General features: G+C 41.5%; 1 protein-coding gene across 1 annotated transcript in view; it reads right to left on the minus strand.

Moving 5' to 3' along the window:
• Positions 1 to 4,598: 4,598 nt before the first annotated feature.
• PASK (PAS domain containing serine/threonine kinase) overlaps positions 4,599 to 19,112 on the minus strand; it is a 145,622-nt gene continuing 131,108 nt past the window's right edge. Inside the window, exons 15-18 of the mRNA XM_075861368.1 lie at positions 16,954 to 17,153; positions 15,165 to 15,298; positions 12,779 to 12,931; positions 4,599 to 7,001 (exon numbers count right to left, since the gene is read on the minus strand). Of these exons, the coding sequence (XP_075717483.1) occupies positions 6,928 to 7,001; positions 12,779 to 12,931; positions 15,165 to 15,298; positions 16,954 to 17,153 (561 nt within the window). The 3' untranslated portion in view covers positions 4,599 to 6,927. The remainder of the gene's footprint in view (positions 7,002 to 12,778; positions 12,932 to 15,164; positions 15,299 to 16,953; positions 17,154 to 19,112) is intronic.

Below are 19,112 nucleotides of genomic sequence, written 5' to 3' on the forward strand. Positions count from 1 at the left end.
CACAGTGTACTGTGGCTTGAATTCAGTGCTTGGTGGTCGTCTGACATTCTGTCTACGGCCACTAGACCCAAAAAAAACAATTTTGTTTTCATCAGTCCACAAAATGTTGTGCCATTTCTGTGGGTCAGTCAATGTGTTCCTTGGCAAATTTTAACCTATTCAGGACATGTCTTTTTCAACGACGGGACTTTGCGGGGAGTTATTGCTGGTAACTTGACTTCTCTTAATCGTCTTCTGATTGTAGCAGTACTCACTGGTAACTCCAGATCTTCTTTGATCTTTCTGGAGGTGATCGTTGGCTGCGCCTTTGTCATTTGGGCTATTCTTCAATCCATTAGAACAGTAGTTCCCGCTTCATTCCGCGTCTTTCGGGTTTTGGTTGCCACTTCAAGGCATTTGAGATCATTTTAGCTGAGCAGTCTATAATTTGCTAAACTTCTCTATGTTTTTCCTTCTCCAATCAACTTTTTAATCAAAGTATGTTTTTCATTAGGACAATGTCTGGAACGACCCATTTTCCCCAGTGTTTCAGGAGGAAACGCACTACAACCAACGTGTAACATTTGCCACCCTCCTACCTTAAAAAAGGGCCAAAATTGATTCCTGTTATTCCACAGAATGAATGACTTCACCAATTTAACTCCTCACTGCTATTATTTTGAACAAGCCCCTTTAAATTAATGATTCAATTCCTCAGAATGAGGAGCATGTCCAAATTTTTTCTACACTTACAAGTACAGGGTGGGCCATTTATATGGATACACCTAAATAAAATGGGAATGGTTGGTGATATTAACTTCCTGTTTGTGGCACATTAGTATATGGGAGGGGGGAAACTTTTCAAGCTGGGTGTTGACCATGGCAGCCATTTTGAAGTCGGCCATTTTGTATCCAACTTTAGTTTTTTCAATGGGAAGAGGGTCATGTGACACATCAAACTTATCGAGAATTTCACAAGAAAACAATGGTGTGCTTGGTTTTAACGTTACTTTATTCTTTCATGAGTTATTTACAAGTTTCTGACCACTTATAAAATGTGTTCAAAGTGCTGCCCATTGTGTTGGATTGTCAATGCAACCCTCTTCTCCCACTCTTCACACACTGATAGCAACACCGCAGAAGAAATGCCTCTCGATCTGACCCCCTTAGACTTTTATCTTTGGGGTCATCTGAAGGCAATTGTCTATGCTGTGAAGATACGAGATGTGCAGCAACTGAAACTATGGATACTGGAAGCCTGTGCTAGCATTTCTTCTGCGGTGTTGCTATCAGTGTGTGAAGAGTGGGAGAAGAGGGTTGCATTGACAATCCAACACAATGGGCAGCACTTTGAACACATTTTATAAGTGGTCAGAAACTTGTAAATAACTCATGAAAGAATAAAGTAACGTTAAAACCAAGCACACCATTGTTTTTCTTGTGAAATTCTCGATAAGTTTGATGTGTCACATGACCCTCTTCCCATTGAAAAAACTAAAGTTGGATACAAAATGGCCGCCATGGTCAACACCCAGCTTGAAAAGTTTCCCCCCTCCCATATACTAATGTGCCACAAACAGGAAGTTAATATCACCAACCATTCCCATTTTATTTAGGTGTATCCATATAAATGGCCCACCCTGTATATTATTTGCTATGTAGAAATATCACTTCCACCAAAAACATTGATTTATCAGGTTAATGATGGTGGACTGCTACTATTTTGCACACTGCTGCATGTGTGTTTGTGTATATATATATATATATATATATATATATATATATATATATATATATATATATATATTTCATGTCGGAGCAATAGTAAGCCACAGCATGTATGTGTATATATATATATATATATATATATATATACACACACACACACACACACACACACACACACACACACACACACACACATGCGCCTCAATACATTCTATTGCAGTACATACATGATTCAAATGCAAAAGACATGGACACACATGTGTACCCTTTTTTCAAATTTAAAGCAACTTTTATTTAGAAATCAAACACGAACAGTACAAGACATTATGTAGATATCATACAAACAAAAAAAAATTCAGTGTGTGTGGCCTATGTTTGCGCAGATGCAAAGGCATCAGAAGCACCTCTCTCTTAATGCAAACTCTGTACCAGGTTCCTGGCTACTATGTGTTGTGTATAAGGCCCCATTCACATCACTTTATTGCCCTACATTTATTGTGTATATCAGGACAGCTTCCGATGTACAAGACAAGCGAATATATCGGGTTCCATAATTCAGACGGAAACTAAAAAAGGTGTCCATTTGGCCTCCGTCGGGCTAGTTTTTTGGAGGATGGGACAGGGTAGTAGATTACATTATTCCATCCTAAGGGACCCCACAAAAAAAACCAACATATACTGAACGGTAAACATATTTTTAACATGGGAGCCTATGGGTGACAGATGCCACTGAATGGCATCCGTCACAGACATACATTAAACGTGGACCTTGGGGAGCTTCCTTAGTGTCATAGTTCCTGGGCAGAGCATCAGGTAGTTGGACAGTGACATCAAGGGAATCGGGCAGCTCAAAACTCGTAATGTCACTTTGCATATATGGACAGCAGAGACGCAAGTTCCCATGTGAGGAACACCCCGCCAAATTGTTGCCGATGCACTGCCCGGGGACTCCGGCTTTGCAAAGCTTCTGACATCATTGTCCATATATGCACAGTGACATCAGGAGCAGTGCTGGAGTCCCAAGGCAGAGCGCTAGTAGATGCTCTGCCTCAGGACTTCGGCCCTGGGAAAGCTCCTGCCGTCACTATCCATACACAGACAGTGACTTCAGGAGTTTTCCCAGTGCCAGGGAGACGTATCCCACCGTATGCCATAGAGTGGGATATGTTTGGCCCTTCATTGGAGGTATATGTCGGGAGTCTTCCCGGCGTATACCTCAGATAGATGGTCAAAAAGTGACGTGAATGGGGCCTAATACTGGAGTCGCCACTGTTATGTGATATAGTGGCCTTTGGGCCCCTTCAGATGTGTGGATCCACCCAAAGGCCTTGTTCACACGGAAAATGCATGCAAAATCTGCATCAAACTTGCACTAAGCCCAAACCGGAAATGGATCCAGGAGTGGAGACAATTTTAAGCCTTCCTTTATATATTTCTGCAGTTTAGGTTCCTGGCCTTGGCTTAAAAAATACATGCAAAATCTGCACTGTGTAAATAAGGCATAAAGGTAAACTCAGACATTGCGGTTGAGGTGCAGTTGAAACCGCCTCAAAAGATCTGCATGTGTGTTTACATAATTTTCAATCCGGTTAAGGTTTTAATCGGTGAAACATGTTAAATAAATGAGGCCTTACGACCAGTGGGTTATTCTCTACTAGGAGCATGCAGTGCTTCTAGGGAAGAATATTTCCGTATGAATAAGAAAGAAAAAACCTATTAAATTGGAGGTAGAGAATAGCGCCATAGATATTTAGGGGAGCCATATTACAGCGCCAAACAACTGTACGGAGTTGTAATACACCCCTGTGCGCAAGGCCGTATTAGGATATAAAAAAAAATATACAATCGGCTGCCACTGACTCCTTTACACAGACCCATTGGACCATTTTTATTATTTAAGGGGAAATGTACATACCAGGCATTATAATAAAACAGCACAATTTCATTGTAAGAAAATATAATTGAAAGCACATTCATACCAGCTCCTTCAAAATTCACCTGTCACAAGATATATACATTACCACATGATGTCCAAAAGTGTAAAATGGTGGGTTCTGTTTGTGTCAACTATAAAGTCCCCTGAATGGGAAAGTATTGCTCTTCTGCTGACCGCCTGAAGCTGTCCGGCGGGTGATGCTGTCAGATGGAAGTCCTCTCTGCCTGCAGGCTCTCAAAGTCTAAGGCTCAGATTTACTAAGACTGTCGTTTTATAAGCCAGTCTTAGCGATCTGCTTCACTAGAATAAGATGTGACAGATTTATTAAGAGCCGCAAGCCTCTTAATAAATGTTCGCAACTTCCCGCTGGCTGTGCGCTATCATTGTGGGTCAGGTCCTTACATGCGACAAAGCGCTCAACGCCATGTTGTATGAGCCGCGTCATGCGAAGGAGAGACGGTGGGGAGAAGAGGAACGGTGAACGTCCCTTTGGAAAGCCAGAGTATTTTCGACAAAAGTGGCGAGGGCGTTGTAAAAAGGACTAAAGATGCAATTTGCACTAGAAAGGTTGATACATTTTTGGGCAAAATAGTGTGTTTGAATGAAGGAGGTCTAAAGAGCTACCAACAAAATTTAACAGGATTTGAATTAGTCAGTCAGTGTGTTTAGTGTAACTTTGTGATTAGTCTTTATTAAAAAATCGTTTTACTGTTTGACATACATCTGGTTTGAATTCTCTATACAGAGCACCTGTATCGTTCGCTTTACACTGAATCCGTCAGTCCCACGTACCTGACAGGTTCAGTGTTGGCGGGTCCAGCGTGTCATCACCTGTAAACGATCACATCTGACGGATTCAGTGTAAAGCGAACGATACAGCTGCTCTGTATAGAGAATATAGAACAGCTGTATCTCCAAAAGTATAATGATTTTTTAATAAAGACTTATTACAAAGTTAGACTAATCACACTGACTTATCTATTTATTTTTAAAAAAATGCCCTCAAAATGTTTACATAGCTTTTATGTAGTAATTACTAAAGATACCTATACCATTGATATTCATACACATTTACAGTGAGCCTTCTTGCAAGTAAAAACATATTTTTAGCAACCCCAGTAAAAACAACCTTGTCATTAAATACGCAAATATATTTAGGTAAACTGGCCAGAAATAGATGAATTACAAAAACCATCACGAAATAAGGAATCTGCTAATTCTTTAAGCCCATGGTCTCAACCTGTGGCTCTCAAGCTTTTGTAAAACTACAACTTCCAGTATGCTTTAACAGCCGCAGGCCGTCAGGGCATGCTGGAAGGTGTAGTTTCACATCAGCTGGAGAAAACCAGTTATTAGAGCACCATGTTATTGACCATTTCTATAAGCCTTTCGAACCCTTGTGTGTTATTATACAAATATTTTCCATCTTGTTGGTATATAAGGTCCAGTTCACACTTTGGATTTTGATGCAGTTTTTTGTAGCCAAAAACTACAAATGGATACAAAAAAGAAAAAAAAATATGACTCATACAGCTTTAAATAATCCTTCATCCTTCTCCCTGTAGACTCTTGCTTTTGGCTGAAAAAGAAAAAAACTGCATCAAAACTGGGCGTTAAATAAACCCCTAACAGCACAGTCATGTTTCAGGAGTCATTCTTCTTAACACTCCCCAACTTGTCCTTCCTTTGATGGTCCCCTCTAGTTTAGGATATTCAGGAAATCCATTGACAGTCAACTCTTTACAAGAGGCTATAAATGTCATACCGAGACAATGAAATACAATGAATGTGCCCACCTTTCCGGAGTAGGTGCAGAGGTTTCTCTTCTATATCGTGTGAGAAGCCTCAGAAAGTTACTTTAACACCTGGTGGGACTAGATTAGCTACTGAGATTTTGTAATGGACCCTAAAATCCCCCACCCCCGTACACCTTGGCAGATTTGCCACTGTTCTAAGCTACTTTCCCTGGATAGAGCGTGGCAGCATCAGATGGAGATCCTGTTACGGCTAATCTATTGACACATAAGTATAGCGGTTATATGCCTAACCACTGCCTGCTTGACCAACACAATACGATTTACCCCAACATGTCTGAGATCTGTACTGTACGGTCATGCCAATATTGGTCTTTTGAGTGCACTTCCATTTGTGTATTGTTAATTATCAAAACACTATTCTCACACAAACGGATGCTAAAGTCACAATCACATAATAGTCAAAAGGGTCAACAAACTTTGTGACAGCTGCATTTACCAAGGTCTCACAATTGGTTTGGCCTGGTGAAAAGCACGGTCAGTAAATTTCACATGGGTGAGATAGGGAATCCGGATAAGATAAGACGTGTTTGAATGATTCGCTGAGAGTATGAAGTTATAAAAACAATGTTCATTCAGGTGGTTAACATCAAAAGCTTTCCAGGCCTAAAATATATTTTTAAAAAAAGACAGCAAAAATATAGATAGCTTTCCATATGGAAGTTAAAAAACTTACATGAAATACAGAGTAAGTCAACAAATCATTGATATATTGCTCAGTATACAAAATTTGGCACCTACATCGTCACCTGCACAGTCATAGCACTGATTTGGTACTGACCGCAAAATATTAGAGCATTAGACCTAACAGCAAAGCAATGGCTTGGCACCAACACCAAGAAGGTGATTTATTCAGATTAGTTTTCTACTATGCTTAGAAACGGAGAAAGTCATTGCAAGGGCGACCTTTCTCCACTTAGCATCAATATTTCTCTTAAATCTAAAGAAGAACAAGAGAAAAAAAACTCCAGTGCAGTATAAAGCTTCATGCCTCCAAATAACAGGACTATGGGGTGATGTATGGGTACTACACAGTAAAAACGTTACTCATTCCTACCAACTCAATCCTATTTGGAAAACTGTTGCAGAGACATTGCAAACATGAATCCATGATGAATTAATACTGCACTTAGAAATATGGCCTTGAAAGTTCCTACAGGAGGAAAGTCAGTCTGAAACTGTGAAGTCCCAAGAATCGGAGACTCCTCCATTTTTAAATCAAAAAGGTTTAATCCTTTATTTGGAGCACTTTAATTTTGAAGTTAACACTGGTAAGCCATAAACACCGATGTTGTGCCGTGGACTAGACAGTTGATCAATTTCTTCACATTGTCTGTTCCTGTGATGGGACGGAAAAGCACAAATAAATTTGGTCTTAGTCTTAAACCCTATCTCTATCTTTGTGTCATAGTGTTAAGTGCAAGTTGTATCTCCTTCATTCGGATTTTTGTAAGTCTGCTGGAGCCATTATCACTCTGCTTGCTTTCCACCCTCTCCATTCCATTCTGAGCTATGGCTGAGCGGGATCTGGTTCAATACTTCATCTGCAAAAGAGACACCAAAACGTTTTTTTCAGGCCTTCTTGATATCAAAATATTTCAGAAGTTAAAGCTGGTAAATTATATAATGTAAGCCTACTTCCGAGCTCAGTCCCTATCTATCCTATTCTGCCCTCAGATAGGAGGGCAGAAGCATAGGAGCATAGGAAACCTGACAGGGCCTAAATATCTAAATAAAAATATTAACCTAATTCATTATTTCTTCTCCCATACCACACTACAGCACCTCACAAAATGTAGAATATGCAGCTCCGGGAACCGCGTAAATGATGTTGTCAGCAGTCGCAATTTAGATCTATCTATCTCATATCTAGCACACAAGAAAATGGCGAAAGCACACTGTGAACACCAATGTCACCTAAGCCACTAAATATAAATAAATATGCATTACTGCTAAATCTACTTACAATAGGGAGGTTCTTAGTGCGCATTTTGATCAAATTGTCTCATATCTATCTGTCTGAAATATATCGGTATATAGTATAGTTTTAGGCTGGGGATACACGACGACTTTGGCCACGACACAGGTCCCATGGCCATAAATCACTTTGTCCAGTAGCCTACATCGCAAGTAAAATTACAGCGACCACATTCACTTTCATTACTTGCCACGTAGGCTACAGACTACAGTGATCTTTGGCCGTGCAACTTGTGTCGCGGCCAAGGTCACCGTGTAGCCCCAGCCTAACACTATACTATATATCAATATATATGAGATAGATACATACGGTATATACATACATAGATAGATAGATAATTTACTAGTATAGAAAACCTGTTACACAGGTTTCCTAGCAAAAGGAATGATGATAAGTATTTGTAAAAAATATTACAAGAAGATAGAAGTGTATTTTAAAACCTAGTTACCAAGATTTGAAACCTAAGAAAAATGCGGAAGCGTTTGCTGAATAATAGATTATTCACCCAGAGTAAAGGTATAATACCACAGAGAACAGTGATAACTCTCTGAGTACAGATAATAAAGATGTTACCTGCAGTCCTATGTAAGGCTTTATTCACACGACAAGTGTCGGCCGATAAAAATGGCCGTTTTGGTTAGTTTTTCTCTGACGTTTTGCATCCGTTCCTTTTCCGTTCCGGGCCGTGTTTCCCATTTTAACGGATGATTTTGACCCGTTTTGCATCCGTTTTTTTCCCTGTCCGTTTTGAAAACGGATGAATTTAATTTGTAAATTTTCTGCCACACACTTCTCTCTGTAGAGAATGCCACACACTGCCCTCTGTAGATAATGCCACATACTGCCCTCTGTAGATAATGCCACAACCCCCCAGTAGATAATGCCACACAGACCCCATTGTAGGTATTGCCACACAGACCCCCTTGTAAGTAGTGCCACACAGACCCCCTTGCAGGTAGTGCCACACAGACCCCCTTGCAGGTAGTGCCACACAGACCCCCTTGCAGGTAGTGCCACACAGACCCCCTTGCAGGTAGTGCCACACAGACCCCCTTGCAGGTAGTGCCACACAGCCCCCCTGTAAGTAGTGCCACACAGCCCCCCTGTAGGTAGTGCTACACAGCACCCTTGTACATAGCCACCCTCACAGATTGCACCCCCCATACCTTCCTGCAGGGGACCACTCCAGGAGAAGTCCCTGACTTCAATGTCCACAGCGCCGGGGATTCCGCTTCAGAAGTCCCTGGACATTGAAGTCAGGGACTTCTGGAGCGGAATCCCTGGCCACAGCTTCAGCCAAAGATGTGGCCGGGGATTAGAGATTCAGCTCCTACAGGGAGCAACAAAATACCCTCTTCCTCACATGCACTTCGCACTGTGAGGAGAAGAGAGCGAGCGGCAGAAAGCATGGCCGTCAGTCAGATCCCATAGAAAATCGGCCGTGTGAATAGTCCCATTTGGGGGTCTATTATTTCTACTGCGGCCGTGTGACAGCCGAGAATCCCTGTCGTGTGAATAGGGCGTAACACCACAGATAACACACAGTGATAACTCTGAGTACAGATAATGTAGTAGATGCACACACACAAATATATACGCATACAGATACATATATAGGCACTTAGACACACAAATACACACACACACACACACACACACACACACACACACACACATACACTGGAACTTATACACACACAAACACAGAGACACACAGGCAAATAGAGGCACAAACAACAGACAGACTGAGCACTCACATCTCCTTCCTCACAGGCTTCTTGCAGGTCGGGCTGTGGGCGGAGCTAACTGTGCCTCGGACACCACGTCCTTGGCAAATATATATACAATGATTGGAGAAAAAAAAAAGTGTGTGTTTTATTACTTACTGTTCCCGCTCTCGGGCAGCCTGCCAGGAGAGGGACACATTACAGGGGGGCAGTGCCAAGAGGGGCGGGGGTGTCGCGAGAATGGAGCAGGGAGTGCCGCAAGGATGGCGAAGCAGCCGACGGGGAAAGTATTGTGATCATTGTGACAGGTTGTCACAATGATCACATGCCCAGAGACCGTGCTGATTGGTCTCTGAGCAGAGCTCAGTGATGTGAGCTGTGTAGAGACAACTGTATCACGGAACTAAATGCCGCTACAGAGCGGAAGAAAGTATAAATCTGCAGGACATTCTGAAACGTCCCTGCTGAGTTAATTGCGGACTGCCCGGACATTTATACTCCACCGCAAGTTGTTAAGCAAATAGTAATACACCCATAACAGAAATAGGGTATGTTTTAGAAGTATCTGTATATTCTTACCTTTTTATGTCATCCCACATATTTTAATTAGAATATGAATATGCTGCTTTAAAAGCCCTACATCATTTATATACAGTGGATATAAAAAGTCTACACAACCCTGTTAAAATGCCAGGTTTTGTCATGTCAAAATATCAGCACAAGATGAATCATTTCAGAACTTTGTTCACCTTTAATGTGACCCATAATCTGTACAATTCCATAAAAAAATAAACTGAAATCATTTAGAGGGGAAAAATAAAAATAAAACAACTACAATAATGTGGTTGCATAAGTGTGAACACCCTCTTATATTTGGGGATGTGGTTGTGTTTAGAATTAGCCAATCACATTTATTCATGTTAAATAGTAGTCAGTACACAGCTGCCATTATTTTTTTTTAAATCAAACAACTGTTTATTGAAAATATATAACATACAGCTTTCATCTGTTATAGTTCCACATTGGCAGAAAAATACAGGTTACATTATATATAACATCAGGTCTTATAAACTCTGTACATACATTATATATTTCCCATATATTTCCGTAATAACATCCCCACCCCCTAACATTAACTCCCTTTCACACCCCTTTCTTCCACCCATTCCCCTCCCTGCGCGTCCATGTCTCTATCCCTTGGTATATCTCACTCCATTTTTACTGACCTACCAATCCATAGTATTGTGTCCATTTACCCCATTGCTTATCATATTTATGAATCGCTCCACGTTTCATATAAATTCTTCGTTCCAACGTCACCGTACAAGTAACATAACTCACTAGTTCAGAAACCTCCGGGGGATCCCCCTGTAACCAGTATTTGGCAATTAGTTTTCTTGCGTGATATAGTACTTTTTTAATGGATAACAGTTCAGCCCTATCTTCCTCCACCCCTCCCATGCAGCCCAACAGATATATCTTAGGATCCAGCGGGAATTCCCTGCCATATACCCGAGACACCATTTCTTTAACCTCTCCCCAATATCCGTGCAGCCTCGGGCAGCTCCAGAACATATGTTTTAAATCCGCCCCATTCAATGAACATCTCTGACACTCCATCGTAGATCTAAGCCGCATTTGCCAGAGCACCTTAGGTGTTCTATATACTCTGTGCAGAAGAAAAAGTTGCGACCTCCTATGCGCTACACTAAGGGAAGCTTGGCTAAAGTGGAATTGCACTGGCTTACCGCCAAAAAGACATCTGCCAAGGTGGGTCCAGGCACTGCCAGGTCATGTGTGCCTCCTTCCGAGCCGTCTGCTTGATTGTCCGGCACCCCTCCTCCATTTTCTTCCTCATCCGACTCCATCTGAGTCCTCAGTGGCTTAAACCGAGAACCGGAGCCTGAGCCTTCCGCCATCCTCTCCCTATTACTCATCGGCCCCCTGATTACAGCAGGCTTCGTAGGTGTGTGCCGGGCAAAGCGCTCTAACCTCGATGCTGCCACCCCTCTCACATCTCTGCGCGCCGCGAAGGAGCACGCTTCGGCGCCATCTTGCTCCTTCAGCTCCTCGTCCTCTGCCGCCTTTGATTTCCAGGATCGGGTCATTATGAGCGTCGTTAATGGTCCAAAATATCGTCCCCAGGTTCTTCACCACTTTTCCTCTCGTGACAGGTAAGACACCGCGCGAAGTTAACACTGGCAGGATACAATTTAAGGAGAATGGCAGCGGGAGCTCCGGATCCTGCTTCCTCTCACATGCGCTGCTAGGCCACGCCCCCCCCCACAGCTGCCATTATTTAAAGTGATTCTGAGTAATCTCATATAAAGTTCAGCTGTTCTATTAGGATTTTCCTAACATTTTCTTTGTTGCATGTGACAGCAAAAGCCATGGTCTGTAAAGAGCTTACAACACATCAAAGAGATCTGATTGCTGAAAGGCATCAGTCAGGAGAAGGGTACCAATGAATTTCCAAGGCATTAGATATACCATGGAACACAGTGAAGACGGTCATCAAGAAGTGGATTACATTTGGCACAACAGTGACATTACCAAGAACTGGACGTCCCTCAAAACTTGATGAAAAGACCAGACGAAAATTGGTCTGGGAGGCTACCAAGAGGCCTACAGCAACATTAAAGGAGCTGCAGGACTTTCGGGGAGGTACTGGTTGTGTAGTACATGTGACAACAATCTCCCTTATTCTTCATATGTCTGGGCTGTGGGAAGGGTGGCAAGACGGAAGCCTTTTCTAACAAAGAAAAACATCCAAGCCCGGTTATGTTTTGCAAAGATCAACATCAAGTCTGCCAAAAGCATGTGGGAAAACATGTTATGGTCTGATGAGACCAAGGTTGAACTATTTGGCCATAATTTCAAAAGGTATGTTTGGTGCAAAGACAACACTGCAGATCTCCAAAAGAACACCATTCCCAAAGTAAAGAATGGTGGAGGCAACATTATGCTTTGGGGCTGTTTTTCTGCAGCTGGAACTAGGGCTTTAGTCAAGGTGAAGGGAATTATGAACAGTTCCAAATATCAGGCAATATTGGAACAAAGCCTGCAGGCCTCTCCTAAAAAGCTGAAGATGAATTTCAACTTTCAGCACGACAAAGACCCAAAGCATACCTCCAAATCAATAAAATAATGACATCACCAGTAGAAGGGCAAAGTTTTGGAATGGCCCAGCCAGAGCCCAGACCTGAATCCCATTTCAAATCTGTGGGGTGACCTGAAGAAGGCTGTACACAGGAGATGCCTCGCAATCTGACAGATGTGGAGCGCTTTTGAAAGGAAGAGTGGGCAACAATTGCCAAGTCAAGATGTGCCATGCTTCTACCCAAAAAGACTGAATGCTGTCATAAAGTCAAAGTGTAATTAAACAAAGTATTAGTTTAAGGGTCTGCATATTTATGCAACCACATTATTTTTCCACCCTAAATGATTTCAGTTTGTTTTTCAATGGCATTTTACAGATTATAGGTGACATTAAAAGGTGGAAAAGATTCTAAAATGATTAATCTTGGACTGATTTTTTGACATGACAAAAACCTGGCATTTTAACAGGGATGTGTAGACTTTTTATATCTACTGTATGTATTTTTTTTTTACTTACCTGTTTGGGAGCAGGCAGGTGGATATACCTCTTCCCAGGTATATTCTGCAAGGTTAACAGGCTGTGTCACCCATAGGTCCCTGAGAAGTTCATCCAGAGTCATACGCATTTCTGGGTCACGGTGAAGTAGGCCAGAGATAAGATCATGCAACTCTAGACGATGAAAACATACAGTACAATTATTATGACCAGGTTCCCAATTCGCTACTATGTTCACATCACATTTTTTGCCTACGTTTGACCTATACATTGGGAAAAAGCTCCCAACATATACCTTAAACATAGACTGTGACGGATGCCTAAAATAGATATTAATAGTATCCATTAAATGAATAAGTAGTGTACGGTGATCATGAGAGTTAACCTCTTAATGACCCGGCCCTAATGACCAAGCATACTTTTTCGTTTTTTTCATTGTCCCAATTCAAAAGTCAGAACTTTTTTTATTTTTCCATCGAAATAACTGTATGAGGGCTTGTTGTTTGCGGTACAAGTTGAATTTCTCAATATACGTATAGTATATTGATTAACTTAATATTTTTTGTTTGGGAGGGAATTAAATTTAAAAAAACAAAAAAAAAACACAGCTATTCCAGCATTGTCTTTCGCAGTTTAAATTTACGCAGTTCACAATGCGGCATAAATAATAATAATAAGGTTTTTTGCTTTACACTTTTACAAAATAAAATTACTTCTTATGGGGAAAAAAATATATATTTTATTTTTACTGTGCCCTATTTTTTTTCTAAACTTTATTTAACTGTAACATAAATGTATTTTATTTTTTTCTAGTCCCACTAGGGTACTTCTGATCACTGATATAATGCTCTGGTATACTCAGTATACCAAAGCATTACGGCCTGCCAGTGTATATGAATGTACGTGATAATATGGAAAGGGGTTAAATGGAAACCATTATAGCCTATGGGTAACGTATGCCACATCCCTTTATCGTGCCCGTCACCTATTGACTATAATGGTATCTGTTTAACGTTTACGTCATGAAATGCTATTCAAAAGCCCATGGCGTGTACATTAAACATATGTTGGTGACATATGCCATACAGTGGCGTATGTCACCCTAAGGCTCGCATGTTAAAAAACAGGTATACCGCGTAGTATACTTTTGGAATACTGTAGCCTACTACGCTACTTCATTCTCAAAAAAAAAGGTATACCGACGTATACCAGCCCGACGGAGGTCAAAAGGATACACTTGGCCTCTGTCGAGCTAATGGAGCCCTATGGACACCTTTAGCCAAAACGTAATTTGATCAGGGCCTAATCCTATTCAAATACATTGCTAAGCAAACGTTACAGCAGCTAAAATGTAAAAAAACAAAACATGAAAAGACCTTCTACTACCATTCACAGCAGATTGTTCATGTTTTATTCTCTAGGACAGGTGACGAGAATGCTGGTGACGAGAATGCTCATCATGAGAGGCCGACAGTAGGTGTGTCAGAATGACAATACTCATCATGCTAATTCCGCAAGTGATAGACAGCAGCAGCCCTGCTCTAACAGCGGAGATCAGAGAAACCGCTAACCTCCGCTGTTTAACCCTTTGAAAAAAGTCCATGATGCGCTCGATATATGGAGATAGTATCGCTAGTAGTAGATATGCGCATATCAACTACTAGGGATACTATCACCATATACTGAGTGCATCATGGACTTTGTGTGACTAGACAATTGGATTGTCTGATGAAGGTTGTGTCTGTACAAAAACATTTACAAATATGATTTGTCCGAATAAAAACTCATATAAAAGATCAGTTTAGAGTGCAAATTTTTACTTCATCCAGATAGGAGGATCTAAAAATAAAAGCGTTATTACCACAGGAATCCAAAGGAGAACAAAATACCAAACGTCCAGAATTGACCTGGCCCTTAAAAAAGGTTAAAGCAAAAGGGACAAAAAGGCTGCAGAGTTGTCTCTGGATTGTGGATCTTAGTTTATAAACTAATAAAAGAATTGTTTACAGACTGCACCATATCCAGTACATTATATAGAACTCTGTTAGTCGGATGGCCACTAACCTGGAATTCCCACTAATCTGGCATTGGTCAAAATATTAACAAATATTATTTTTATATAGTTCTAATAGTCCAGAAAGTGAGTAAATACAGATAATTTGCACACTAAATAACCTAATATGTCTGGAATCCATTAGAAGAGGGGAATCAGATGAATGGTGGGTAAAGGGTAGATGGGTATAAGGGGGTTTCTGTTATTATAGTTATTTTTAGTTTAAAAAAAGGCAATCCAACATCAAGGTGATTCAGGGCAGTATACAATGTCAGGAGTTCTGTAAACACACAAACATGTGCGTCACAAGTATTTATTATGTTACCTAGTGAACGTGCCTATGAGGTGTCTTACCTTGAGATACAGAGAATGGAGGGTTCAGTTCTGCCTCCAAGATCTCCTCAACCTCACAGAAAGGATTCTCTCCAAATATCAGCGTGTACAGAGTCACCCCAAGAGACCACATTTCCAGCTCAGGACCTGGATACCTGAAAATATAGACTGGAATAAACATTTGCAGAGATTTACAATTGTACAGGATTCAGCCTACAACTGGCCTGCTAAAAATGCTACAAACAAATAGCTTTTCTAGTCCTGTATAATAATCTTAGCAGCACTGAGCATTGTCCCTGCAGAATGTTGTTTTACACAATGCCTAATAAAATGAATAGACGGCCATATATTGTGCCAAGTCTCCCTAGACGAAAGTCGCTATCTCCAGCAGGTCCCTCCACTCTGGATAATAGGTGGAGGTCCTGAGTGGACAACCCCTTTATTCTTTGTAGACAATTAGAAAAGGGCCATCAGCACCACTCGTGGTTTCTTCTGTGCAAAATTGGCTCCAGGCTTTACCGGAGCCAATTTGGGGCTTGAGAATGGCCAATTGATGGCTGAAATGTCACCTTCACTGTATTTGCAACTTTTGATGGAATAAAGACCAGGCTTATTTTACAATCTGGTGTAGTGGCTATACATCTTTTGAACGACTTTAATCTAGAATATCCCCAATAAATTGACAAGTGATATTTGGTTTCACATAATGTCATTTCGCTTTTACAGTTGGACTCTAAGATTACACGGTGGGTACTTACAGTAGGCGATTCCGCCATGGATCATGAGGAAATTCTGTGACAGAAATCTGCACACAGAATAGTTTCATTAAAGGGATATTCCGATCTTAGACATTTATGGTATATCCACGGGATATGCCAAAATGTTTGATAGATGTGGGTTTTAGAGCTGGGACCTGCACTTCTTTAGAGAACGGGGGTCCCCAGACCCCTTCTAGCTGGAATGTGGAAGTCGTCTCACCAGGCAGGAGAGGGGTTGGGGGTCCCCTGTTCTGGAGTTCTACATCCAGGTGGAGATTTAGTGGAGAGGTGGCCAGGATTACAGAAACAGCCTATGCTGCACAACGCTGCTTTTGTAACTCCAATCAATTTTTGATGGAAGTTAAGAAAACAGCGTAGCGCAGCGAGCTAGGCTGTTTCCATAATCCCGGCCACCTCTCCACTAATTCACCGTCTGGGAGCGGAGGCCATCGGTTGCCTCGCAAGGCAGGGACAGTGTATACCCCGTTCACGAGATAGGTGCAGATCCCAGAAATAGAACCTGCAGCTATCAGAGATTTATGGCAAATCTTGTGGATATGCCAAGAAAAATTCAAATATGAATCCTCTTTTAAATTTCAATAATCAGCATGCTGCAGATTATAAAATCTCTGGCACGGTCAATATTCTGCATGGATTTTTTTCTAGTAGTATGTGAATGGGGCATAAAATACCCCAATCACATGCACTGTAGGCAGAATTGTTGCAGGTTTTGTCCAAAATTAGGTGCAGAATCTGCTCCTTAATCCTGACAGAGTCCACAACGTGTGAACATGACTGAAGACTGTTTATTGCCATTATGAAGTGTTAATGCCCTAAACAATATTATCTGGTTTAGTATATAGTATCAGTCATATCTGTTCTTTGTTTTAATAGGGCAATCTTTGTATTACTAAACCAGTATCACTAAATTTATTTTATTATCTGTTGAGATATTTTAAAAACGAATTGGTTGGACCATTGCATACTTCTGGTGTACTGGATCTCACAGCTGCAACAGTAGCAAATGAATTACAGAAGCTAAATAAACGTACGGATTGCCGAGGAGAACTTCTGGTGCACAGTATTCGGTGGTGCCGCAGAACGTAGAGAACAATTTCCCAGGTTGCAAACGGGTTGCAGAACCAAAGTCAACCAGCTTTATCGTGAAGTCTGGAGCAATAATAATATTTTCATCTTTAATGTCACGGTGCAAAATATAGTGACTATGTAGATATCCCACTGCTGACACCAACTGCAATCACACAAAACGACACATGAATGACTGGTGAAACCAAAATATTAATCAATTGATAATAAATAAAGCAGTATAGAACTAAAAGTGCTCTAATTTGGCATCAATGGGACCCAATAAGTGCCAGATTATTAAATATTTTAGATTATTGGAAGTTGAAAAGTATGTAAAAGTAGACAACTAATTATGAAATTCCTAAAGGTTACCTCTGCTCAGTCTCCTGCTTCTGCTTTTAATGAAATGCAATATTACACAGTCGAGTCACATTATTATGACCAGCAGCTAATATCCAGAGTAACCGCCGTGTGCAGCACGGACAGCAGCTAGACGGGCTGGGAGTGACTCAATAAGGTGCTGGTCGGTTGTCTCAGGTATCTGGAGCCGTGCTGACTGCAGTGCATCCCACATTTGCCGCAGGGTGCGTGGGGGAAGATCCATAGAGCCAACAAGACGATAGAGTTGGTCCCACAGATGCTCAATTGGGTTCAAGTCTGGTGAATTAGGGGGTCAGGGAAATACTTGGAGTTCTTGGTTGTGCTCTTACAACCACTGTCAGACATTTCTAGCCGTGTGACATGTCGCATTGTCTTGCTGGAAGATTCCATCTGCCCCAGAGATGACAAACAGCATGTATGGTGGACGTGATCTGCATCGATGGATTCATACAAAAATCGGTTCAGGATGCCTTCCACATGGATGAGTGGTCCCAGAGAATGCCATGAAAAAATTCCCCAGACCATAACGCTGCCGCCACCAGCTTGTGTTCTTCCAGCAATGGTTGCAGGGTGTTTGTTCTCTGATGTTTCTTGCCTGGCACGCCAACGTCCGTCCGTTCAATGAAGCAGAAAACGTGACTCATCGGAGAAGGCAACCCTTTGCCAATCATCGGTGGTCCAAATCCGATACTGTTGTGCAAATTGAAGCCTTTTTTTTCCGCTGCACCTTTGTTAGCATAGGAGCAGTGACCATCCGTCTGCTTCGGAGCCCCATATGCAGTAGGGTTCGCTGAACTGTTGTTTTAGACACGTCTGGTTGCCCCCTGGTTGAATTTCAAGGTGAGCTGCTCCACTGTAGCGTGTCGTTCGGCCCTCGCACACCTTCATAGTTGACGTTCATCTCTCACATCAATGGCACGTCGTGCTCCGCAGTTTTCACGTGTGATATTCCCAATGGTGCCATTTGTCCACTCACTATACACTTTCACCACAGCAGCACGCGAACAGTTCACAAACTGCGCTGTTTGAGAAATACTGCCACCCTTGGTCCGAAAGCCAATAATCATCGCTTTTTGCAACTCTGATAAATCTGCACTTTTACCCATGACAACAACGAGTGATATGTGTTCAGACAGCCTATATACCCACCAAGCCAGCCCATGAGACATCACTTCCTTCAGGTTGTCATAATGACGTGACTCGACTATGTATATGTGGTTTTGTGATGAGAACAAGTGGTGGATTAGAAGACTTTTTGTCTTATTGGATGCTGGATTAAAGGAGTTTCACGTAAAATTCCTTTCATCAGGCATCTGACAGCCGAGAAAATGTGGATGTCTGGGACACGTTTCTGGATATGAACTGCAAGGTAACCTATAATCTATCAAGCCCAAAAGGAGAAGAATGAGTAGAAATTCTGAAAAAATAGTAGCAGATTTCATTTTGCCATTTTATTTTGCGTTCTTTTCCTGGAGCCTTTCAATACATACAAGTACATTTCACATACTTTGCTATGACAGTCTAATAATCCGGAGTATTTGATAACCTGGCACCTATTAGGTCCTGTTAAGGTTAGATTAAGGCCCCTTTCACACTGCGTTTCCACTGCACGTTTGATGTATGCATCGGGAAAGCTTCTGGTGCATACGTCAAACATACCCATAGGCTCCCATTATACCGATGGAGGCCAATAGTGTTTATTGGGCTTCCACTGGGCAGTAAACATCGGGGATACCCATTTTTT

The sequence above is a fragment of the Rhinoderma darwinii genome, chromosome 4 (assembly GCF_050947455.1).
Source record: "Rhinoderma darwinii isolate aRhiDar2 chromosome 4, aRhiDar2.hap1, whole genome shotgun sequence".
NCBI classification, from domain to species: Eukaryota; Metazoa; Chordata; class Amphibia; order Anura; family Rhinodermatidae; genus Rhinoderma; species Rhinoderma darwinii.